The 22883-nt window shown below is 59.8% G+C and overlaps 9 protein-coding genes across 10 annotated transcripts in view; 3 read left to right on the forward strand and 6 right to left on the reverse strand.

Moving 5' to 3' along the window:
* Window positions 1-59: 59 nt before the first annotated feature.
* Window positions 60-493, forward strand: GGTG_00298 (hypothetical protein; the record flags this gene model as incomplete). The annotated part of the gene is made up of 3 exons (XM_009218041.1): window positions 60-115; window positions 212-284; window positions 467-493. The coding sequence occupies 3 exons, from the start codon at window positions 60-62 to the stop codon at window positions 491-493; spliced, it is 156 nt and encodes a 51-aa protein (XP_009216305.1).
* Window positions 494-1514: 1021 nt separating this feature from the next.
* Window positions 1515-4678, forward strand: GGTG_00299 (isocitrate dehydrogenase). Its single transcript, XM_009218042.1, has 2 exons — window positions 1515-3435; window positions 3541-4678. Exons 1-2 carry the CDS (start codon window positions 2469-2471, stop codon window positions 3963-3965), a joined length of 1392 nt encoding a protein of 463 aa, XP_009216306.1. The 5' UTR covers window positions 1515-2468; the 3' UTR covers window positions 3966-4678.
* GGTG_00300 (hypothetical protein) lies at window positions 4515-6826 on the reverse strand. The gene is made up of 2 exons (XM_009218043.1): window positions 6249-6826; window positions 4515-6186 (listed from the first exon to the last, which is right to left on the reverse strand). The coding sequence occupies exons 1-2, from the start codon at window positions 6461-6463 to the stop codon at window positions 4920-4922; spliced, it is 1482 nt and encodes a 493-aa protein (XP_009216307.1). The 5' UTR covers window positions 6464-6826; the 3' UTR covers window positions 4515-4919.
* A 178-nt stretch (window positions 6827-7004) lies between these two features.
* On the forward strand, window positions 7005-8968 carry GGTG_00301 (hypothetical protein). Its single transcript, XM_009218044.1, has one exon. The coding sequence runs from the start codon at window positions 7272-7274 to the stop codon at window positions 8412-8414; it is 1143 nt and encodes a 380-aa protein (XP_009216308.1). The 5' UTR covers window positions 7005-7271; the 3' UTR covers window positions 8415-8968.
* On the reverse strand, window positions 8623-10435 carry GGTG_00302 (endosulphine family protein). Its single transcript, XM_009218045.1, has 2 exons — window positions 10001-10435; window positions 8623-9855 (listed from the first exon to the last, which is right to left on the reverse strand). Exons 1-2 carry the CDS (start codon window positions 10034-10036, stop codon window positions 9364-9366), a joined length of 528 nt encoding a protein of 175 aa, XP_009216309.1. The 5' UTR covers window positions 10037-10435; the 3' UTR covers window positions 8623-9363.
* A 1353-nt stretch (window positions 10436-11788) lies between these two features.
* Window positions 11789-14153, reverse strand: GGTG_00303 (glutaminase GtaA; the record flags this gene model as incomplete). The annotated part of the gene is made up of 4 exons (XM_009218046.1): window positions 11789-11992; window positions 12101-13512; window positions 13597-13892; window positions 13966-14153. 4 exons carry the CDS (start codon window positions 14151-14153, stop codon window positions 11789-11791), a joined length of 2100 nt encoding a protein of 699 aa, XP_009216310.1.
* A 1530-nt stretch (window positions 14154-15683) lies between these two features.
* GGTG_00304 (hypothetical protein) lies at window positions 15684-17935 on the reverse strand. The gene is made up of 2 exons (XM_009218047.1): window positions 16285-17935; window positions 15684-16181 (listed from the first exon to the last, which is right to left on the reverse strand). The coding sequence occupies exons 1-2, from the start codon at window positions 17717-17719 to the stop codon at window positions 15784-15786; spliced, it is 1833 nt and encodes a 610-aa protein (XP_009216311.1). The 5' UTR covers window positions 17720-17935; the 3' UTR covers window positions 15684-15783.
* Window positions 17936-18567: 632 nt separating this feature from the next.
* Window positions 18568-19858, reverse strand: GGTG_00305 (hypothetical protein). The gene is made up of 3 exons (XM_009218048.1): window positions 19298-19858; window positions 19011-19225; window positions 18568-18919 (listed from the first exon to the last, which is right to left on the reverse strand). Exons 1-3 carry the CDS (start codon window positions 19449-19451, stop codon window positions 18722-18724), a joined length of 567 nt encoding a protein of 188 aa, XP_009216312.1. The 5' UTR covers window positions 19452-19858; the 3' UTR covers window positions 18568-18721.
* Window positions 19859-21122: 1264 nt separating this feature from the next.
* GGTG_00306 overlaps window positions 21123-22883 on the reverse strand; it is a 3067-nt gene continuing 1306 nt past the window's right edge. The window contains exons 3-4 of one of the 2 annotated variants that reach the window (XM_009218049.1): window positions 22483-22721; window positions 21123-22396 (exon numbers count right to left, since the gene is read on the reverse strand). In XM_009218049.1, coding sequence (XP_009216313.1) covers window positions 22288-22396; window positions 22483-22721 — 348 coding nt within the window. In that variant the 3' untranslated portion in view covers window positions 21123-22287. The remainder of the gene's footprint in view (window positions 22397-22482; window positions 22722-22883) is intronic. The other variant, XM_009218050.1, reaches the window with a different exon arrangement.

The raw sequence follows: 22883 nt of genomic DNA on the forward strand, positions 1-22883 counted from the left end.
AACTTATGTAGGTGGCTCCGGCCAACACCTCGGTATAGAACGAGAGACTCGGGTCGGACATGCACCCCAATCCCCGACGGGTAGGCCAGGGCTCCCACACCGGGCCATCAGACAGGTACGTACTTCGGGTAGGTACCCAGGCATGCAGGCAAGTACTGTGCAAGTGTCGCATTTGGGAACGCACCCTCGAGCACGCTCACCCGGATGATAGGCGTGAGCGCCAGGCAGGCGCCTGGGCACGCAGGCTCCAACAAATGGTGGCGTTTGCTCGTGAAGATGCATGCGTATGACCAAAGCTGGCCTCCATGCTTCACCACCACCACCGCCGTGACAGCAACAGGGGCTGCCTTAGATGCCTAACTGTAGGTAGGTGGTAGGTACCCACACCTAGCAAGGCACACGAATGTTTTGCGATAGGGCAATTCACGCACCTCTAGACAACGCAAGACTCGCTGACGCCCGACAGTTCGACGAGGGTTCCATGGAAGGGTAGGACTTTTCCCTAGAAGCGCGGGAGAAACACGACCCCCTCCCGAAAAAAAGGCGCGGCTGCGGTTGGAGGGGGAGGTGAGGGGAGGGGAGGGGAGGGGAGGGGGTGTGGGCGCAGCGATGGGGGATGGGATACATGGCACTGCAGGGCGCTGCTGATTCTGCTTGGCGCGCCATCATGGCGACCTTGCGTCTGCTTGCATGCGGCCTGCATAGCTACCACCTAGCTACTAACTACATGGAGGCCCTGTGGAGGTTGTCCGCCTCCGGCAACATGTGTTGGCGAGGGATCGAGGGTCGGAGGGCGGGCCCCCTGCCCACATCTATCGGCCGACGTCAAGAAGGCCAACGTGTGGGCACTGCATCACATGTAGGTATGCGTGGGAAGGCAACCGCTTATGGGGCCGGTTTCGTTCGCATCGATTTAACCTGCAAATGGCCTCAGATGGCCGGGTACGCTCAGGTAATACGGCAGTGTGCAGTCGGCACCTGTGCAAGACGCGGGAGGCCCAAGAAGCAAAAAAGAAAGAGAAAAGAAGAAGAAAAAGGGCAAAAGGTCGATCCGGCAGGCGGTTCCGTCATGGTTGGTGTGCAGGGCATGTGTGAGCCGAACGACTCGTATGTCCGTCGTATCTCAGAGGGGGGGGGACCTTGGCTCCGAGCGAACCGAACTTACGGTCTGGGATCAATGTCTGCATCTTCTCGAAGCAAAGATGGAAGCCCGGCAACAATTGTGGCGGTGATTTGGTTTCTGGTTTTTTAATTTGCGCGCTGCAAACCCGATTGGACTTTCCAACTGGGCGTTCTGCAGGGCAGTTTTTCCCCCGCGGGAATTGATGGTTGCTGCGCCTCATGAGCCGAACTCAAATGCAGACGGATTGTGAGTCAAATGAGCAGATGCAGCAACAGTGCATCCGCCAGGGTGGGAAAATGCAGGCAGATGAAGGGCGGCTGCCGAGGCGGATTCTGCATAAGGCGTCCGCCAGTCGGAATCGTCTCCTCTCACCAAGTATGAACGCATTCCCTTTTTTTTTTTTTTTTTTTTTCTGGCCCGACATCACCACCGTCACCACCGTCATCATCGGCGTCACAGGAGCACTCACTGCTCAAGGAACGAGTTGTATCATGGAGGGCGGATGATTTCCCTCCCCGCAAGCTTGAATTACCGCATCTAGACCGGACGCAAGTGTTGTGTGACTCTGGTACACACTTCAACCGAGCTCTGGGTCAAGAATCCCGGCCGGCACGTTTGGCATGATGGATGGCCCCTTCCCCTCACCCGTGCCGCGCCTGCCCCTCTTTCCCCCAGATTCGTGGCTTTTGTCGGCTTTGTTGGAAGAGCCAATTGAGGCCCCCCCCCTTTTTTTTTTGACTGGTTCTTGAGCTTTACTCGCGAATGGCTTCATAAATACCGCAAAAAGAAAAGAAAAAGAAACAGTCGCGACTTGCTCTAACGCTCCCCTAGTATCCCTTACATATTCAGTTTACTCCGATATCAGGACCTCGCTCGCAAGGACCCATCCATGCCCCCATTGACGTCTTAGCCGGCCCCGCTGCGCTAGGATCTGGGGACATATCGCTCGCAGCGAGAGGGGAAAGAGCTCCACGCCTTGCTGGGGTGCGAATCGCCGAAGTCGCGGGTTCGAAAGTGGGCTGCTTGTGAATATCGCAACAGACTAAAACCCTGCCGAGCGCTGGTTTTGTCTGTGGCTCGCACTAGGGAAGCCCTCGCTCACTTCAAAGCGTATCCCGTGCGAGGTGATTTGCTGCTTGCTTGCTGCCGCCACCGCTGCTGCTGCTATATCGCCTTGCTGTTACTGGTCCTTAGGTGCGCCGAGCGCATCCACCCCCCCTCCCGAGACTCTCGAGTCGCGAGAAGAACCGATATCTTCCCGGCATTATTCCGCTAGCCAGACAGCGCATCCCCCTAAAGAAACCCGCTGGTTATAATATACAAGGCAGGTGTCTTACCTCGGCCCATGATGCGTCCCGCCGCCTCCCGAGTGTTCGGCCAGTCCGCGCTCCTGGCCCGCCAGCAGCTCCTCGCCCGCCCTCACCAGCCCCTCGCCGCCGCCGCCGCCCGACTGTACCTGCCCCCGCTGGCGAGCACCACGCGCACGCGCACCATGGCCACCGCCGCAAAGATCAAGGTCAAGAACCCCGTCGTCGAGCTCGACGGGGACGAGATGACGCGCATCATCTGGCAGTCCATCAAGGACAAGTTCATCCACCCCTACCTCGACATCGACCTCAAGTACTACGACCTGGGCCTGCCGTACCGCGACCAGACCGACGACCAGGTCACGCTCGACGCCGCCGAGGCCATCAAGAAGTACTCGGTCGGCGTCAAGTGCGCCACCATCACGCCCGACGAGGCCCGCGTCGAAGAGTTCAAGCTCAAGAAGATGTGGCTGTCGCCCAACGGCACCATCCGCAACGCCCTGGGCGGCACCGTCTTCCGCGAGCCCATCGTCATCCCCCGCATCCCCCGCCTCGTCTCGTGCTGGAAGAAGCCCATCATCATCGGCCGCCACGCCTTTGGCGACCAGTACCGCGCCAAGGACCTGGTAGTCCCCGGCCCGGGCAGGCTGACCATGACCTACACTCCTGCAGGCGGTGGCAAGCCCGAGGAGATCGAGGTCTTTGAGTTCAAGAACGGCGGTGGCATCGCCCAGACCCAGTACAACACGGACGAGAGCATCACGGGCTTCGCCCACTCGAGCTTCAAGCTGGCGCTCACAAAGGGCCTGCCGCTGTACATGAGCACCAAGAACACCATCCTCAAGAAATACGACGGCCGCTTCAAGGATATCTTCCAGGAGCTGTACGACACAAAGTACAAGCCCGAGTTCGAGGCCAATGGCATCTGGTACGAGCACCGCCTGATCGACGACATGGTCGCCCAGATGATTAAGAGCACCGGCGGCTACATCATGGCCCTGAAGAGTAAGAGACAGAGAGAAGGACTTGCTCCGTGAACTTGTTTGTGACAGAAAGAAAAGGGGAACCAATAACTGACGTGTGAAACCCCTCTCTTTAACCAACTTCCAGACTACGACGGCGACGTGCAGTCCGACATCGTCGCCCAGGGCTTCGGCTCCCTGGGCCTCATGACGTCTGTGCTCATCACGCCCGACGGCAAGACGTTCGAGTCGGAGGCCGCCCACGGCACCGTGACGCGCCACTACCGCGAGCACCAGAAGGGCAAGGAGACGTCGACCAACCCCATCGCCTCCATCTTCGCCTGGACCCGCGGCCTCGTCCAGCGCGGCACCCTCGACGGCACCCCCGATGTCGTCGCCTTCGCCGAGAGCCTCGAGAAGGCCTGCATCGACACGGTCGACGTCGACGGCATCATGACCAAGGACCTCGCCCTCGCCTGCGGCAAGACGGCCCGCGGGGACTACGTCACCACCAACGAGTACCTCGACGCCGTCGAGAGGCGGATGAAGTCGATCCTCAAGGAGAAGCTGTAAAAAGCGGGCTGCTGGGCCGATTTGGAAGAGAACGGGTAGTTCGGGTGAGCCACTCGAGTAAAATCTTGGGTGGCAAGAGGGACGCGAGAGCCCCCTTTTTGTTTGCCCTTGTTCTTGTTCGCTGCAAAAGCATGGTCTTTGTCGGCTTTACCCCAACAAACCCGACGACCAATCCCACCCGCAGCTGGGCTTAACCCAAAAATCCTGCCCCCCAGCATCATCTCGGGCTAGCGCACTCCGCACTCACGCCAGCCATGACAACGTGCGGGAAGCAGGTTTCTGCATTGAATGGCAAATCCCACCTATGAAAGGAATGGGGTGGTCAGAAAGAATATTCCTGGCTTGTTTTTTGGTTTGTTTCTTTCTTTCTTTTCTTTTCGATGTTAAACTGGGGGAAAAAAGGAAAGACTTGCTTGGATATTTCTCACTGCATAGGTTCCAGCTCCCGCCAGCCGATCTTGTTGGATACATATCGGGGCCCATCCGTGTCGCTACGAGGCTTGGGGCTGGACAGAGATTCTTGTAAATAGGATCGAGACGCTGTCGTGGTGTACGTATCAAAGTAGTACATACAAGCATTTCATATGCCTGCTAGGCCGATAGGATACAAAAAGCGCTGAATGTTCCTGTAGAGGGCACATGGAAAAAGAAATCGCTACAGGCAGCAGAAAGCGTGGATGGCTAAACGTTGATTAATGGAGCAGGCCTATCCATCCAGTCAATCCCTGCCGAGACTCCCTCGACTCCAACTCCAAGCGCCCAATCTTTTGCCCGTTTTTGTAAGCCATCGCCAACCCCGACACAACTCAGCGCAGCTCTAACCTATTCCTACACGGCTGCAATATTGTTCACAAGTTACATGGCCAAGTTAAATAAGGAAAGAAATAAACAAAGGAAGAGAGAGGGCGGGTGCAAGATCTAAAAACCCGTCCGAGTGCAAGGGGACACCCGTCCCTACTCGACCTCGTCCGTGTCGGGCTCGTCAACCGCCTCGGCGGTGGACAGGTGACTCCTGCGCGACTTTGCGCCGCGGCCCGTGGCTGTCGGGGTAACGTCGCCGTCCCCGCCTTCGCTCTTGCGCTTCGACTTCTTGGCCGGCCTGCTGGACCCGCCCTTGGGCCGGTACCCTGAATCGTCGTCGGCAGGGCGCTTGCGCTTACCGGCGGCACCCTTGCCCGCCGTCGGGGTCGCCGCGACGGCGGCGTCGGCCGACATGGTCTCGTCGTCGTCGTCGTGGGTCGCGACGCTGGCGCCGTCCTCCAGGTCCGACGCGGCGATCATCGACGCCGAGAGCGACGAGCGCGCCGCGGCGGCGGACCGCTTCGTCCCTCTAGCGCCCCCAGCCGAGGATCTCCTGTTGGCCGTTGGCGTCGTGGTCCCCTTGGCTGCGGCTCTCCTATCGGCCGCGCCGCCGACCGACTTGCGGCTGCGCGCCGCCGAGCCCAGTGCGGCCTTGTCGCCCGCGGCCAGGCGGCCTTTGTGGCTGCCGCCGTTGTGGGCGTGGTGGTCGTCATCGTCGCCGTTCTCCTTGTCCGCTGACGTCTCGCCGTCCTGCAGGAACGTCTTGGGCGCGTGCTTGCGCAGCCAGTTATAGACGCTGGTCGGGTTGCGCAGCGCAAAATCGCGGCTCGCGGCCGACATGGCCTCGTCGGCGGCCGTGGCGGCCGCTGCCGCCCCCCGGGAGCGACCCTCGCCTCCGCGCTCGCCCTTCCTGCCCGTGGTGGCGCCGTTGGACACGGTGCCATTGTTGCCGCTGGCCTCCTGCAGCGTGGCGAGTGCCTTGGGCGCGAGTGTGGGCAGCTGGGGTAAGGCTGGGGCGTCGAGGTCTTGGCGACGCTGGGCGATGCGGCAGTCGGCTTCCCACAGGTAGTTGTCAATGTCGTCGGCGGTAAGGAACGAGGCTGGGTGGCTGGCCTGGGAAGGGTCTATGATGGCGCCGGGGAATCCCTCGGTTCCGGCTTCCAGGTCCGAGACAACATCGGGGAACAAGCGTGCCGCGACTGCGTATTTGTGGTGCGGCACCTTTTCTAAAAGTTCGGCGAAGGACTTTCCAGATCGCGGTGCGTCATCGTCGTCTGTGTCTGCTCGCCTTGGGCGGTCGATAGGCAGGACGGGTTCGTCAGACATGTCCTTGGGCCTGTTTGCGAGGCTCAGATCGAAGCGCCTGTCCGTCGGGATCTGCGGCGCGTTGTTGAGATCTAGGAGCATGTCCAGGAGACGACTGAGGTTGGTCGAGGTTAGAAAAGATGCAGACAGGATCACGGCAAAATGGGAAACACGTACTCAATCTCAATGGCGATGCGTTTGTTGGTGTCGATGGCTTTTTGCTCCCTGCGGTACAGCTCTTCGCTTTCGCGCATCTTACGGTCGAAGTTGTCGCGCATCTTTCTGTACTTCTTCTTCCATGACTTGTACGAGCCCTTGGATCTGTCGTTGCCGCCGTGTCCGACGTCCTCCATCTGGAGGTCCGAGTGGGACGCTGTCGCATCGTCGTCCATCGCGGCGTCGTGGTCTTAGGGGCCAGGCTGCGTGTGCGAGAGAGTGCGTGACGCGATGGGCGATTGTCTGGAGCTCGGGAGATGGCTTGTTCGAAGCCGCATGAAGTTGGGGTTAAAGCCAGGCGCGTTGAATTGAAGTGACGTGATGGATGGTGATGTGGTTTGGATTTTGTTTCTAAAGTCAAGTCCTTTCGCAGCCGAAACGCGGCGCCACGCAAGGGTTGATGGAGAAATCAGGGCAGGACACAGTCGTGTCGTGATGCATGTTCTGCCCGTAGCCCTTGCTGGATTTGCTGCTTCCAACCGCGCGTCCCCGTCGACGAGAAGCGCTGCAGCCAGAGCTGCCTTCCCCAAGAATCCACTCTTCTCTCTCCCTGGGCTGTCTAGGTCCGGCGATGGATGCAACCAGTGGGGCGGCGCAGCTTGCTCCAGGCAGGGGCCCTGGCTAGCAGGCGATTGCCCAACCAACCAAATCGACGCAGCGGGCGGCATTGACAGCCCACCCACCTCAGAACGAAGCTTTTCGGCGGGGGGTTGTCCGCTGCTCTGCTAAGACCAAAAAACAAGACGGCCTCGTCTCTCCCAGGCGCCCTGCTACTTCACACAAACCGTCCCGCAGCCTGACCGTCATCCACGAGGTCCGTTGACACCGCCAACCACACCAGGCGCAAATCATAACCGCCGCAGCGCACAACGTCTACTTTTTGGGGCTCATCAAGTCCCCCCCACTTCCTTCCCACAACTCGCAGCGCCGCCCCCTCCCACCAGGCAAAGAGTCGCTGCTCCCATCCGTCGCTTCTTTACTTTCATGTTCCGGCGCCTCCTGGCGCACAATATCAAAATGGCCGAGAGCGCAGCGAAGCGTCTCAAGACGGCGGCGGCGGACGGCGGGCCCGACGTCGCCATCGGCACCCACAACGGCCACTTCCACGCCGACGAGGCCCTGGCCGTCTACATGCTGCGGCAGCACATCCCCACCTACGCCGGCGCTGCCCTGGTGCGCACCCGCGACCCGGCCGTGCTGTCGGGCTGCCACACGGTCGTCGACGTCGGCGGCGAATACGACCCGGACCGCCTGCGCTTCGACCACCACCAGCGCACCTTCAACACCACCTTCCCCGGCCGCCAGACCAAACTGTCGAGCGCCGGGCTCGTCTACATGCACTTTGGCCGCCAGATCATCGCGCGCCGCCTGGGCGACCCGGACAGCGACAACGAGGCCACGGTCGACATGCTCTACGCCAAGCTGTACGAGAGCTTCGTCGAGGCGCTCGACGCGCACGACAACGGCATCCACTCGTACGACCCCGCGCTGCTCGCGGCCGCCGGCGCCGAGAAGCGCTTCTCGACGGGCGGCTTCACCCTCGGCGCCGTCGTCGGGCGCCTCAACCCCAACTGGAACGACCCCGTGCCCGAGGACCCGGCCGAGGCCCAGGCGGCCGAGGACAAGCGCTTCGAGGCGGCGTCGGCCCGCATCGGCATGGAGTTCGACCTCGACCTCGACTACTACACGCGCTCGTGGCTGCCCGCCCGCTCCGTCGTCGCCGACGCCTTTGCCCACCGCGACGAGCACGACGCCCCGGGCCGCGGCGGCGGCCGCATCCTCGTCTTCAAGGGCCAGTCGGTCCCGTGGAAGGACCACCTCTACAACCTCGAGGCCGAGGCCGAGGCCAAGGGCGCTGCTGGTGACAACAAGGTCGTCTACGTCCTGTACCCGGAGAAGCCCGCGCCCGACGCCAAGTGGCGCGTCCAGGCCGTGCCCGAGTCCAAGGACTCGTTCCAGAGCCGGCTGCCGCTGCCAGAGGCCTGGAGGGGCTTCCGGGACGAGGAGCTCGACAAGATCACGGGCATCCCCGGCTGCGTCTTTGTGCACGCCGCCGGCTTCATCGGCGGGAACAAGACGTTTGAGGGCGCCCTGGCCATGGCCAAGAAGGCCCTGGAGTCGTCATGAGGCTGTGAGGCTGGCAGGTCGGGCGCACAGGCAAAGGCTGGGGATATCAGGCAAATCCGTGCCCACCACAAAGGGCAAGGGCAACTCGGGTCGCTGGGCTGGCATTTTGGGTCATAGAGAGGGGATATGCATGGAACGAACCTATGATGAAAATAAGACATGATACCACTCTCTCCATGATTCTCCGCAACAGAGTTTGCACAGTCCCGTGAAAGTCATGTGAAGGCACGAATATCAGGCGAATGAATTATTAGGGCTCATAGAAGTTGCCGCCGTTGTTATGAGTGAGTGTTGCCGAGCGTGGATACAGGAGGCAGGATCCTAATTCTAGGGCATCACATCATGGCGCAGTCAAGCTATGCATCTTGGATGAATAGCACAAACGAGCAACGTTGGGGTTCATAAGCAAATCCATGAAATCACGAGAAAGACTGGGGAGGGGGAAAGGACATGTGCCCACGTCATATAAACAACCTCATATCCCATATCACCAAATATCAATTTGCGTTCATACCGTTCCCCCCGCAACTCCCAGTTCCAGAGCCAGACGCCGCAATTGTTGCGCGTAAAAAGGTCGCAACAGATCGAGATCAAAATCGAGAGCAAAACTGAGCAAGAAAGAGAAGAACGGCGCAGATAGGAGATAAATGGGAGGGCAAGCATCCCCACCGATTCCTTATCATAGCTCGCCACAAAGCCACCGCACAGTCATAATCCTCCCTTCATGGTCGTTTCGTTTCCCAGAAGAGGTATTCATTCAACATCAAGAGGGGACACAGAAGGCGGGGTAATTGTTCACCTGGATGCCCAGATAAACATCAATCCTGGCCTTGAAAGGGAGAGAGGAGATATAGAGAGAGCTTTTTGTGAAAGAGAGAAAAGGCTCAGAAGTGGCGATAAAAGAATAAACAGGAAGAGAGACCCAGGCCATTCCGGCCTCGACGCAGATCTATCCTCGGATCGGGATAGCCTCGGCCTTGGCTGCGCTGTCGGGTTGCTGCAGCGCGGCCTGCTTGGCCCCGGCGGGCGCCGCGGGGGCGGCGGCCTTGTCCGTCTCCTCGTCGGCGTCGTCGGCGTCGTCGGCGCTCGTCTCGCGGTGCAGGATGCTGCTCTCCTTGACGGGGCTGCCGGCGGCGGCGGCGGCGGCGACGCCGGCGCTGGAGCCGGCGGGCGGGTGCAGGTGGGGTATCAGGCCGTTGGCGAGGCCGGAGCTGCCCGACGAGCCGCTGGCGGGGGAGGACAGGTGGGGGATGTTCTCGGGCACGGGGTGCTGAGAGCCGACGGAGCCGGCGTCGACCGAGTCGGCCTTGCCGGCCTTGGACAGGGCGTAGTCGCCGCTGTCGAAGTACTTGCGTTCCTTGAGGTGCTTGGCGAAGTGGTCCGACTTGGAGGGGAGCTTGCCGTAGAGCCGGAACAGGCGCTGCTCCTCGGGAGAGAGGGACTGGGTGGTCGTCAAGCAGAGAGAAGCGCCGTGGTTAGCTGCGGGGTTCGGCGACCGCGGATCGTGACACATGGGCTATTCAGGCTCGGGAGAGATTGCGGGGGGAAGATGGGGCAGAGGGTTTGAAGGTGTCGGAGGGGCTCACGTTGATGTCAATCTTGTTCTTCTGGTGAGGATTCATCTTGACTTGCGTGGCTGCCCGCGGACGAGACGAGCAGGCTATAATGGCTGGGTCGAGGCCGGGAAATGCCCCGCTCGAGATGCTCGCAGAGCCGTCGTCTCGTTTGGGTCGGGTCGCGCAAGGGCTGGAGAAAGCGAAAGGAAAGTAAAAAGGTAAAGTAACGAGCGGTTCGTCAAAGGAGGGCTGCTGGAAAAGGAGGTACAGAGAACGAGAAAGTAGGCCACGGGTGGCTATTTAGTGTTGTACAGCCTTTTTGTTTTCGCCTTGATGTTTTCGCCAACAAAAATACCAGCCAAGGGCGTCGGTCAATCCGTCGTTTCGAGGGGATCTGAGCCTGATATCAGGTTTGGTTGATTGGAGAAAGGAGTACGGTCGAGGTTGCACGCCCTTCCTCCCCCCTGGGGATGCGGGGCCAGGCTGCTGCTTAGCTTGGTCCAGGGTGGGGAAGGCGGGTGGGCCGGCTTCTTGGAGCTGGCGCTGGAAACCAGAACTGATGTCTGTCGGGCCCCTGTTTGTCGGGCCCCCTAGCTGTGATTTATCGAACGTCAATTGTTCGATGTGGAACGTCGGGATGGCACGACGTTTGCAGCACACAAAGGACGCTCCCGTCCAGCTGGTCGAGCTACAGTCGTCCCCCCATCTCGCTGGGCCGTATCGATCTCATACGTCAAGTCAGCTACCTATAGCGCGAGACGTGTCTGTTTTGATTGCCCTCGCATGAATGTCTGGTATTATTATCTCATGTCGTTTCCCAGGCAAAACCGCCCCTTCTCCATGTGCCCGTGACTGGTCTTTTTAGCGGGGATGGAAGCTCTGCAATCCTTCTATCGAATGCGAAGGAGCTGCCGTGCCGAAAGCTGACTACCATCTGCTCCTTCTTTTGTTCCACTCACACGACTCGGCTCGTCACGTCTGGCCATGGTGAATCCATGTGCCGTTCTGCCCACACGCCACCAGGAAACGGCACTCGCGGCACCGCTCACGGCGGCGTGGACTATACACAAGCGACGGCAAACCAGGGTCCCGAGTAGGATCCTGCAGTGCAGCTCCTGTGCGGGCGGGAACGCGCCGGCTGTGGGGGTCACAAGACCGCCGCCATGGGCAAGCCCTCAAGCCAGACCCCCAGAGCAGCCAACTAACACTAAAGCTTTCCATCCGAGCTTGCACATCACACCCTCATCACACCGACGGTGACCAAGAAATAGCTAATATTCGCCACCTGAAATACTACCTACCCCGTCCATTGCCCGTCCATTATCTATTAGGTATCAATCGTCCCCATCCCTGTCACCACCGACCACCGACCACCCACCGCCGGGGGTCTGTCACCGCGCCCGCAGCCAATGGACGATGGCCGCGAATAGAGGTGGAAACGACGCGATCGACCAGGCTCCCCCAAGTTCGGGCCACGCCCTCTGGAAAGCTTCCCCGCCCTGCAAAAGTCCAAGCCGGCGGCCACACCAGGACGAGATGGACCCAGCTCGTCTGGTGCCGCCGCGGCCGCGGCCGTCCAGTCTCCAGAGCCCCGTGCGGCCAAAGTTGGCGCGCTCCAGGGCGCCCGATTCTTGCTCCTTGCAGCTCGGGCAGATAGGCCGCCGGGTGTCGGAACCGGGGGTTGGGCCTGATTCGGTGGTTCTAAAGGGGGAAGCAAGAGACAAATTTCAGACGACTGTATAAGCGGTTGCCCAGTTTTGTTTTATTCTTTAGGCGACAAAGAAAAACGACGGAAGAAGACTACGACGGAAACTTCTCTCACTTTGGTAAGGCCAAGAGGGCAAACAAGCCCCCCATAACGGGCCGAGCCACAAACGTCGGCCCGCCTCCCGGGTAGCCCCCCGTGCTCGCGTCGTAGAGGTCCGTCATGGCCCTGTCTGACGTGGTGGCGTCGATCCACTTGCGCAACTTGGAGACGAACATGGTCTTGGTCTCGTTGTCGGCCACGGCCGCGGCAAACATCTGCCACTTTTGTTTTTATGTTCGGGTACGTCAGTCTCTCTGGTTGGCGTATGGATGGGTGGTGGTTCACAAGGGGGAACAAGGGAACATGGGAAGAAGGAAGCTTACGTCGCTCTTGGTCCATGTGTGGCGCGTGTCGAGGGCGACACCGAACTCGAGCTCCACGCTCCTGTAAAACGTGCTCTGCATGTCGTACACGGACTGGGGCACGAAGCCGAGGTTGAGCAGACGGTCACTGTAGATGTTGTACAGCAACCCGTGGCTGTCGGGCTGGTTGTACGACAGCGTCGTGTGCGGCGGGTTGGCCGCCGAGTTGACGGCCAGGCGCTGCCAGGCGTCGAGGTAGCTGCTCGCGATGGCGCCGAACGACTCCTGCTCCACGGCCAGCTCAGCGGCGCCTGACGAGGCCCGCCGCTCAATCTCGGCCATGGCGCGCAGGCCGATGATGCCCTTGATGGCCAGGTTGGTCTGGTTGGCTAGGGTGCCGGCGAAGTCGTCGGTCGACAGCTGGTTGGCTGGTACGAGGCTGTCGTCGACGAGGAAGGCGGCCCACTGGCGCAGCTTGGGCAGGCGCGCGCGCAGGTAGTCGTCGTCGGCGGCGCGCTGCGCGTAGGCGAGCGTCATGATGATCATGTTGCCGCACTCCTCGAGCGGCATGGGCTCGTCGTTGCCGGCCGGGTAGCCCAGGGCGTTTGGGAAGGTTCCCAGGTCGTGGATGGCGTAGCTGTTGGGGTAGTGGCCCGCCTCCTGGTTCTCGTACAGCGGGTCCAGCAGCAGCCGCAGCAGCCGCGGGTTGAGGTACAGCAGGATCGGCATGGCCGGGAAGATGACGTCGACCGTCTGTACGTCGCTGTTGGAGCTGATCTCCTTGAGGAACACGTACTGCTGGCCGCCGGGCCCCTGCGCCATCTGCAGCCCGCCAAACGTCTGCCGTACCGCCAGTGTTGTGATGGCAGCGTAGTCGTCCCCGCCCGCCGCCGCCGAGTCGGCCCGGATCCGCTCGTCGAGCGAGTCCGCCGCCCGGACAGCCGCGCTCCAGTCGCGGTGGAACCCGGCCGCCGAGTCGGCCGCGCTGCCGAAGTTCCTCTTCCACGGCCCCGTCAGCGCCGTGGGCGAGGCGCCCTGGCCCTGAAAGTTGACGACTGAGTCCTGCGCCAGCCCGAGCGTGAAGACCACCTCCTTCTCCTCCCCGGACACGCCGCCGAGGTCGCGCGCAAAGGCGAAGACGGGCCAGTTGTCGGCCACGGAGCGCGGGTTCCCGTCGACCGAGTTGTCGAGCCGCCCGTCGGCCGCGAACTGCTGCCGCGTCGCCACATCGCCGCCGCCCACGCGCGACGTTAGTCCCGCGTCCCCAGAGGTGGCGAGAAACCACGTGCCCCAGTTGGCCTGCTCGTTGCTCTCGCGGAACACTGCCTGGTCCCGGAGCGCGAACTCGGCGTACTCGACGGCGTTGCCGCCCGTGCCCGAGGTGCCCTTGCTCCACTGGATGATCTTGGAGTGGTCGCCTCCGCTGGCGAATTCTGCTCCGTGGGACAGGGGGGATGATGGTCAGTCACACACTGCCCTTTTCTCTCCTTCGGATATCCCTCGTATTGCAAACTCACCTCCCGCGACATCCATGTACACCTGCACGTTGTGGCTGGCCCCGTCAGAGGACTTGACCCCGACGCGCACGTACGAGAACTGCAGCGACTGCTTTTCCACGTCGTCCGGGTAGACGGGGGAGAGGAAGGTCACGGTCATGGCGACCTTGCCCCCCACGTCGAACGTGAAGATGCTCTTGGTCGACGTGTAGGTGAAGGACAGCTGGTTGACCGCGGGCGGGCCGGGAGCCGCGCCCATCCAGTTGTACATGGCGTTGTCCACCCGGACGAAGCCCTGCCATCCGGTGATCTGGCCTCTATATCGTTGGAGGCTGTCGTGTCAGTCGTTATCCCACATCACATGCCCCTCCTTCTTTGCTGTAGACTTACGCCCAGAACTTTGGCCACGTGCCAGGCAGAATGCCTTTGGCATCCCCATTGAGCCAGGTGTTTAGATATGGCGATCTCACGGCCAAGGGGATCGCCGGCGGTCTGGCCGGGGCGAATGTAGACACAGCCTGCGCCGGGAGGCCGGCGTACAGGCTGACGAAAGCGAGCAGGTGCAGTAGGAGCTTCATGTTCGATCCTCTCTGCTATCGTCAATATTCGACGAAAGGAGGCTGACGCTGGCTGCTTCAGATGCACCACCAAGCGCGCGAAAGGAGCGTCTGCGAGTGGGAGGGGGTTTTTATAACCGGCCCAAGGAGAAGAAGATCACAAGGAGAGGATGAGCAGTCCACCACTAGCCCAGGTTCGATGTCAGACATGCGGCTACGCCCTTGAATTACTCGAAGCCGGAAGAGAAGCCAAGCCAAGCCAAGCTAAGGAAGTTAGGAGCCTGACGGAAGGAGGTGGGTTTGGCGCATGGTGAGGCGGGACGACATGCCTTTTTTTTTACGACGTAGCCGACATTGTATCCTACTCACTGCTAACAAGTAGTTCCCAAAACACATACCACATGATCCTTGCCTCCTATTTTCTCCTTAATGTGCCTACTGCGGCCGCCAGGGAGCGGGTTCTAGACTTGACTGTGCGCAGGCCTAGCGACTTTTTGGGGGGTGGCAGGTGAGTCGAGCATCGAGCGTGTGTGATTCTACCTCGGTTAATATAGGGGAAAGGAGAGGAAAGATCGATCTCCCACTGCCACATTCCTTCTCTTTTCCGCCTTGTGATCCGAGTTTGCAGCACACACAAGGACTTGCTGTTACGGATACAAACTCCCCGCTCGCGCCGTGTCTGATCACGGGGAGACCCCCGCCCGCTGGGGGGAATAAAAGAGGGCGCGGCATATATGAATAGGTGGGTTGCATCGAGCAAAATGACGGCATGTTTCAATGCGGGCGGACCGACTTTTGTCACGAGGGCTACAAAGCGCGGGAAGAGGGCTCGTTGGAGGATGGGCATAGTTCGTCGCCCATTTCAGAACCCAGCCCTTTGGTTACCGATTAAGGCACGCCTCGTGCCGGCGCGGGCAGAGGCGGCCGTGTCTGGGCAGGGCACCACGGATGAACCCTTGGTGTTTGCATCAAAAAAACGTGCACAGAAGCGCGTAGTATAAGTAGAGTGTTGTGAATATGTTTCGAAACAAACGTTCTATGGGCCGCGCTTGTTTACCTGAAAGGGAACATGACTATGATGGGGAAATCTCGGGACGAGCAGGGAAGGACGTAGGTTGATGGTAAGAGGTCGTCGCGTCGTCTGTTTTCCCTTCTGTCATCCCGACTGACCTGACTAGGCCTGGCGGAGATTGGAGAGTTGGCGGCTCTGATACACAATTGCATGCACGCCCGCGAATCGCAACTCTGCTCATGTGCCAAATGCCGTGCGCACGCGCACGTTCGGTCGGGGTCGCGGCGGCCGCACGGCCAAGGGGGAAGGGCGGGTTCGGCGCCTTCGGATGGCAGGCAAACCTTGTGATGATGAGACGGATTCCAGGCCCTCCCTCCCAAGAGAAAAGCCAGCAAAGCGGCGCCCCGTCACAGATCCCGTGACTAGACCGCGCCTGGGCCCGAAGCTGCCGCGCGAGGGTGCTGCCGAGGGATGGCGTGCGAGTCTAATATCGCAGTAGGAACTGACTTGGTACAAAAGGCCGTAGCTCCATCGATTAAGAGGGGTGGTTTCTAACATTAAAAAAAAGGTACAGCTTTGACCTGAAAAAGAAAGAAAAAAGGTTAAAAGTACAGTTAAAACAGTGGATTCCTACTGCCCCTAGTGTCCGGCAGCAAGAGCCGGCGCAGCCTGCCTGTCGGCCTCGCCCTCCTCCTCGGCCCCGGCGGCGGCCTTCTTCTTCTTCAGGCTGATCCAGCTGAGCCCCAGGGCGGCGAAGAAGGCGAGGCCCGCGCACGCCGTCGCGACGTAGTAGGTGCCGCGCAGGCCCCGGAGGTACGCGGCCCGCACCAGGTCGTAGACGCGGTCGAGGCCGCCGTTCTGCTCCATGACGGCGCGGAGCTGCGGGTCCCGCTCCAGGCGCTCGAGCGTCTGCCGGATACCCGAGGCGCCGCTGTTGATGAAGATGGCGGGCGGCAGGCCCGGCACGTCGGTGGCGATGGAGTCGAGGAGGCCGTTGGTGAAGACGGTCTGCGCGACGGCGATGAAGACGGCTCCGCCTGGAATTTGGGTGGGGGAGGGGCGCGTTTTAACCAGGTCAGCATAAAAGAAGGGTTGGGGCTGGTGGTGGTAAGTAAAGAAGAAGGAGATGAAAAAACCTACCAAGCGTCTGCATAAACTGCACCGCTGCAGTTCCAACCGGCACCCAGTCCAGAGGGAGCACGTTCTGGATGACGAGCACGCCGATCTGGAAGCCGCAGCCGACACCGAGGCCCGCCAGCACCTGGTAGCCGAACCACTCGCGCATGGGCGTGTCGAGGCCAAAGGTCGAGACCATGGCGCAGCCGACGGTGAAGAGCACCATGGACGGCAGGATGAAGGGGTTGTAGTACCCGACGGCGGTGATGAGCCCGCCCGTGGCGACGGAGGCCACCACCACCGAGATGAGCAGCGGCAGCAGCTTCAGGCCGGCCTGCACGGCCGTGTCGGCCTGGATGGCCTGGAAGTAGAGGGCGAGGTAGTAGATGAGCGGGAAGAAGGCGGCGCCGAAGAAGAAGGCGAACAGCATCGCCATGACGACGTTCCGGTTCTTGAACAGGAACGGCGGCAGCGTGGCGTTATCGCCCTGCCAGACCTGGATGCCGGCGAAGACGAGGGCCATGGCGCCGGCGCCCACGAACAGGCCGATGACCTGGGAGCTGTTCCACGCGAGCTCGCTGCCGCCCCACTGCAGCGCCAGCAGGAAGCACACGATGGCCGGCACCAGCATGACCAGGCCGACGACGTCGATGCCCTTGAGGCGCTGCGCCAGGCTCAGGCCGTCCGGGTTGTTGACGCGGTTGATGTGCAGGAACAGAAAGATGGCGACCATGGCGACGCCGCCGATGGGCAGGTTGATCCAGAAGCACCAGCGCCAGGTGACGTGGTCGGTGAAGGCGCCGCCCAGCAGCGGGCCCGCGACGCTCGCGATCCCCCACATGGCGCCGATAAGGCCAAAGGCCAGGGGCCGCTGGCGCAGCGGCAGCGTGTAGCTCAGGATGACGACGCCGCCCGAGAAGAGGCCGCCGACGCCGACGCCGGCGAGGGCGCGGCCGACGATGAAGGCGTTTGACGTGGGCGCGAGCGCGCACACGAGCGACCCGAGCTCGAACAGGGCCACGGCGGCGAGGTAGGTCATCTTGACCGAGAAGATGCGGTAGAGGCGGCCGTAGGTCAGCGACGTGGCCGTGCTGGTCAGCAGGTAGGCGGCGCCGTACCAGCCGATGTCCTTGACGCTCGCGAACTCGCCCGTGATGGCGCCCAGGGCCGGCGCGATGATGGTCTGGTCCAGCGCCACCAGGAACACCGACAGGCAGAGCGCCGAGATGATGAGCACCAGCTTCAGGCCCTTGGGGTACTGCATGTCGTCGTCGGCCCCGGCGCCCGTCTTGGGGGCCTCGGGCTCGGCCGTCTTGGCCCCGGCCGCGCCAGGCGCGCCGCCATTCTTCTCATCGGACGAGGCGTCGGTGGTGGGTGGCATCTGTTTGTCGGCAGCATGTTTGTCTGCTTGTTTCTCCAGAGACTGCCTCTCCGCCTCGGCGTCTGTGGCAGAGCCCATCTTTGCGGCACCAAGAGCTGGCTTTCCACGACGTTTGTGTTGTGATGTCCGTCACTGTTGTTGTGGCGTTATGGAGGGTTGATAGAAATTCTGCACGAGGCAGGGAGACTCGAAACAAATTACTGGGTGCGGCTCCCCTCGCTTTTGTATTAGCTCCTTTTCAAGCACTGCGACGCTCAGACGTCGGCTTTGGAAACGGATCGTGGTTTAGAGTCACAGTCTCCACGCGTTCGGGTTTGAAAGACGGGGAAATAGATATAAAATGCCGAGGGCAGCTATTGGGCTACAAAACACACACGAGACCCAAGTATTATCAAAAAGTGCTCGATTCGGCGTAAATTCCAGCCGCCTTTACGGACTGGGGTTGCCAGGGCGCCCGAGCTGGAAAGGGAGCTAGCAGAGCCAAGTGCACAAAGCATGCGGGCCAGGACGAGGCTAGTGAGTCAAACAGCCCAAGAGCTGACGGCCGCGAATTCAATGCCTAATCTGGCTTCGGCTGGGGTCGGATTTAAGTGCGCGTCTCGGGAAGTGTGTTAGAGCAAAGCAGCATGATGAGAGAAAGATAGATGGTACTTCCAGCCCAGCACCAGATCGTACCTCGCTACCACCCATCGCCCCTTTTTCTCAGATCAGGGCTCCCACCCCACCGCGGGATGGTGTAGCCCAGTCCCCACCATGCCTCAACCTTCCCTAAATCCTCCGGTCCCATTGGTTCATCTCTCCCGATGCCAACCAAACACCTGGCGGGCGCCATCGGTGGTCGGTGATTGCGTCTGCCGATTTGCACGGGGCTTGGCTCTTTTGGCTTTAACCCTCCGATCCCTATGTTCACAGAATCACTGATAGATCAAGCAAAATAATTTGAATGCGTGCACTGGGGGTAATTTTAAAACATAGAGGCTGTCATCGATTCATAGCCCATCCCTTCTAAGAACAGAAAACGTGGAGAAAACATGCGCAAAGCAACGCCTGGAGCCATCTACTGTGCAGCTGCCCTCTCCATCACAGGCGCTTCTCCAGGCAGACCGGATCCGAACGCTTCGGATACCTGCCGACCATGTTCTTCATCGACGGAAAGAAACGCATTCTCTCGCTGGACCCATCATCCTTGTGCTTGCCGGCCATGTCGTCGCTGATCATGGCCCACATCTCCTTCCACTCCATCCACTTCAAGCCGACGTGTTTGCGCGGTTCCATGATCTAGCAGGGAAAAAAAACATAACAGTCAGCGTCTGGCCTCCTGGGGAAAGAAACCAGCGGGGTGAGCCGAGGTAGGTAATCGTCAACAAACCTTGGGCTTCTGCTCGGGGTCGACCAGCTCCAGCACGAAGAAGAAGCAGCGCCACTGGTCGTCCTCGAGGAAGTCGTCCGTCTCGCCCCACACGGGCTCGTCTCCGACGGTCTTGATCTTGACGTCCAGGCCGATCTCCTCCTTCATCTCGCGCACGATGGCCTGCTCCGGCGTCTCGTCCTCGTCCAGGCCGCCGCCGGGGAAGGACCAAGAGTCTGAGAGTTTCCAAATGCCGTTAGCACAAACACGTCACAGGGGGGGATTCAGTCTCGTCACTGGGAGCGTACCCGGTGGGCCGTCGATCCTGATTGTTCTGGTCTTGAGCCTGCGATGTATGAGCAGGACCTTGCCGTCGGCGACGAGGATGCCCATGGTGCCCATTCTAGACATCTTGTCGTATTTGGGGCGTGAGAGTGTGTTTGCTTGGATGGTAGACATCATGGTGGGAATCAGTCGGGGCTTGTGAGGTTCCAAGAGCGATGTTTCTCAAATGGAGGGGTCGTGCTTTGGCAGCGGAACAGAGCGACTTTATACAAAGATAATGGAGCGAATTCACCGAGCAGCCGGACGGTCATGACTGCTGGCCAACACTACGGTTTGTGTGTGACTTCTTTGTGGTTTTGTCCATTCCTAGGTCTCACAGCCTCTTTTGGAGAACGCTCAATGTGTGTGCGGCTTAGAATATCAGGACAAATGCATCACCCAATACTAGAAGCAGGGCCAGGCATACCTGCACTATAGACTTGCCCAAATGCAGCATGTTTTCGTCGAACACATGAAGCCCAGGCAAAAGGATTTCTACGCTCCCCAACAAGCAACCACCTATTTCATAGTGAGCGCATTTTATCGTATTCTAACCCCAAAGCCAGATTAGAGGCTGCAGCAGTGTTTCTACGGACCCACTTAATTGAGAGGCTTGGGCATGGAGCACATGATGATCGATTTTTTCCACTTTCGTCGAATCTCATTCCTTTACTCTTCTTTGGAAGGCTCACCCAATTCGCCACGCTATAGGCACTTCTGAGCCAGGAGCTACGGCCTCCACCTTTGGAGGCTTCTTTGGACCTGCTCCGGCCATGTTTTTAGCCTCTCCTTGCCTCGCGCCTGCGCCATTGAGAGTTTCTTCTGGCCACAATTGAAGACCAACATGTGCCATGGCCGCCAGGTCGCATCAGCAAGCGCTCATGCCAAAACGCCGTGCCAATACGACATCTCGCACACCGACAGGAGCTTGATCCGGAGCCGCCCTTAGCCGCAGCTTAAGGAGCCGACGAGGCGCGCCAGCCGGTCCATGGCGGCCGCTACTGTGTCCTGATGCTTGTAGCAGTTGAGCCTGTCCAGCACAATGTGCAGCGTTGCGGGTTTGGTTCAGCAACGGCGTGTAGCTTCGCAGGAGCTCCAGTGCTAGCTCCAGAGTCTATCTCACCTCGTGCTGCTGCTCCTTGATCCCAAGCGACCTCGGACCGGTCCTTACCCCTGATTCCGGGCGCCCTCCAGAATTTGCCTTCGCTTCTTCCAAACTTGGCGCTCGCGATTACAACGTAACGGGCGAGATGGCCTCGGCGAGGTCGCACTCTGTGCCATCCGGATCCAGCAGACAGGAGAGGAAGACCGTCTCGACCGCGCCTCCTCGGGGGGTCAAGCCAGGCCTAGCGGGTGATACATGACCGCTCGATTATCGCTAGTCGGGCCTAGCAGAGCTGGAGACGCAGACCTCGAGCGGACGAGAAGGTATCTGGACGCTAACAATCCGGATCCAAAAGTGAGTGTCGGTTCACAGATATGCAAACAGATACACCATGCCGAGTTACTATGAGGATATTCGCTTGAGTGAATCTTTGTCACGGCGTAGACTTCAACGCAACAAGGTAGCATGGCCAAGTATTCAAGCTGCCCAAGGGCAGATCGACAAGGTCTAGTCAGATCATGGTTGATACGTGGCAATGGATAGAAACCACGAGATTTGCAAAGGCGGCGCGGCTAATAGACATGACGTTACGCCCTATCTGTAGCCGTTGAGGCGCGCGGTCCCGAGTGGTGCACGGGTTCTATGTCCCTGCGATGAGGATTCTACAGACCCGTTTCCTATCTTGTTGTTTCTTTCTTCGTAGTGGCAAGCCAAGCATCTTGTTTGCTATGCTACTGTCATGGATTCAATAGAGCAGAGAAGATACATATGAGTCTGCATACCCATTGTTGTCGTCTGCTGAGTACCCTGAGAGGTGTAGCGCCGTGAGGAAGATCTTCTTTCGTAGTTCTGTCTCCCGCTCTACCTAGTTGGCAAGATAAAGAGATGGTAGAAGCTCCGCTCCATAGAGATGCGTTACAAAGGTTCAGAATAAGGGACAGATGAAGGGGAAGCAATTAGAACCAGTGCCCGTATCAAAACGATGAAGCAAAGAGGGACCCATCGTTCTATAAAAGGGTGCATCGTCGCACCTCTTTCCCATGTGCCCATCTCTCCAGGCTCCCCATCGACATCGCCTTTCCCCACCAGCTGCCTAAGCATAGAAATCACAGCACGCTCCTCAACAGAAACAATCTACTCCACTTCCGTCAGCAAAGCGGCCATGTATCGCTATACGAGCCGCTCCTCATCCAGGACCGCCAGTCTCGCCCGCCAAGGCCCCAAGGGCGATGAGGCGAAGGTGAGCCCAGCCTCGTGCCCCATTCCTATGCGCAGACCGGATCTCGTAGACCACCATATTGACGCATAGATTCCCGCCAGCCGCCCAAGGTGCGCAAAATTCTCGGGGCCGTGAGGACAGTCCAACAAGTCCATATCAATCTTGGCAACGTTGGCGGTCTCGAAATCCTCGAGATTGCTCGTCATCTCAACAGTGCTGCAGAGGAGCTGCGGCAGGCCCGTCTCAAGGCGCTCGTTCCCCCTGTGGCTCACCACGGTCCAGCTAAGACCTCGCACTGGGAGCACGTCAACTTCGCGCTCTTTCGCGCTGCCGTGATTGGAAGCCTACTTGGAATTATCATTGTGTTGTTGACGCTTGTGCAATGGTCTGCGGCAAAGACTCCTCCTACCCTGAACTCAGTGGTGCTAAGCTGGTCAGCGAGCATCGAGACAACAACCGCTGGCAAGCACATCGAGATGAACGCCGCAGCCATCTTCGACGGCTATTGCTGAAGGGGGTTTAACCTGGTGGGGCACTTCGCGGACACATACTCTCGGTTCCCAGAAGATCTAGATTCATTTTTGTAAACCCGTCTGGTAGACAGTGTCATTAACTTCGTAACACCCTTTTGAACGCCCCAAACACCGTGCTCAGCTCGAAACCTTTGCGCTGTACTTTGCGGCCGCCTTGTCAAACAGCGCACTCTTCTCCTCCAGGTCGGTCAGGAACGGGTGGTCCGGCGCCTTCGCCAGCAGTGAGCTGAAGGAGAAGCGAGGTAGTCATGTTAGCAGCCGCACTCTTGGCGTCGATAGACAATGAAGACAAAAAAAAAAAAGAGAACATACGCAGAGTGCTCTTCTGGGCTCTTCCCAGCGATGACGGTCAAGACTAGCAGGTTCGCGATGGCGTCGGCGTTTGCGGGGTCCTTCTGGATGGCCTGCTCCAGGGCCACCTGCGCCTCCTCGGTGCGGCCCAGGTGCAGCTCCGCCACGGCCTGGGCGACGAGGGTCCGAGCCGACGACGATGCGGGGGACTGGGCGAGCTCTTCGAAGACGTAGAAGGCCTGCTGGTAGGCCTCGCCACCCTAGATTATCGCAAGAAATGGTGTCAGCTCCTGGCTGCGCGGGACGGGAGGGAGAACGGTCAGGGCGAGAGGGCATGACGCACTTTCCTCAGGCCAACCCAGGACTCGGCTAGGTTGACGAGCAGGCTGTCCTGGGCCCAGCTCCTTGCGGCCTTGACCTCC

The sequence above is a fragment of the Gaeumannomyces tritici genome (assembly GCF_000145635.1).
Source record: "Gaeumannomyces tritici R3-111a-1 unplaced genomic scaffold supercont2.1, whole genome shotgun sequence".
NCBI lineage: Eukaryota > Fungi > Ascomycota > Sordariomycetes > Magnaporthales > Magnaporthaceae > Gaeumannomyces > Gaeumannomyces tritici.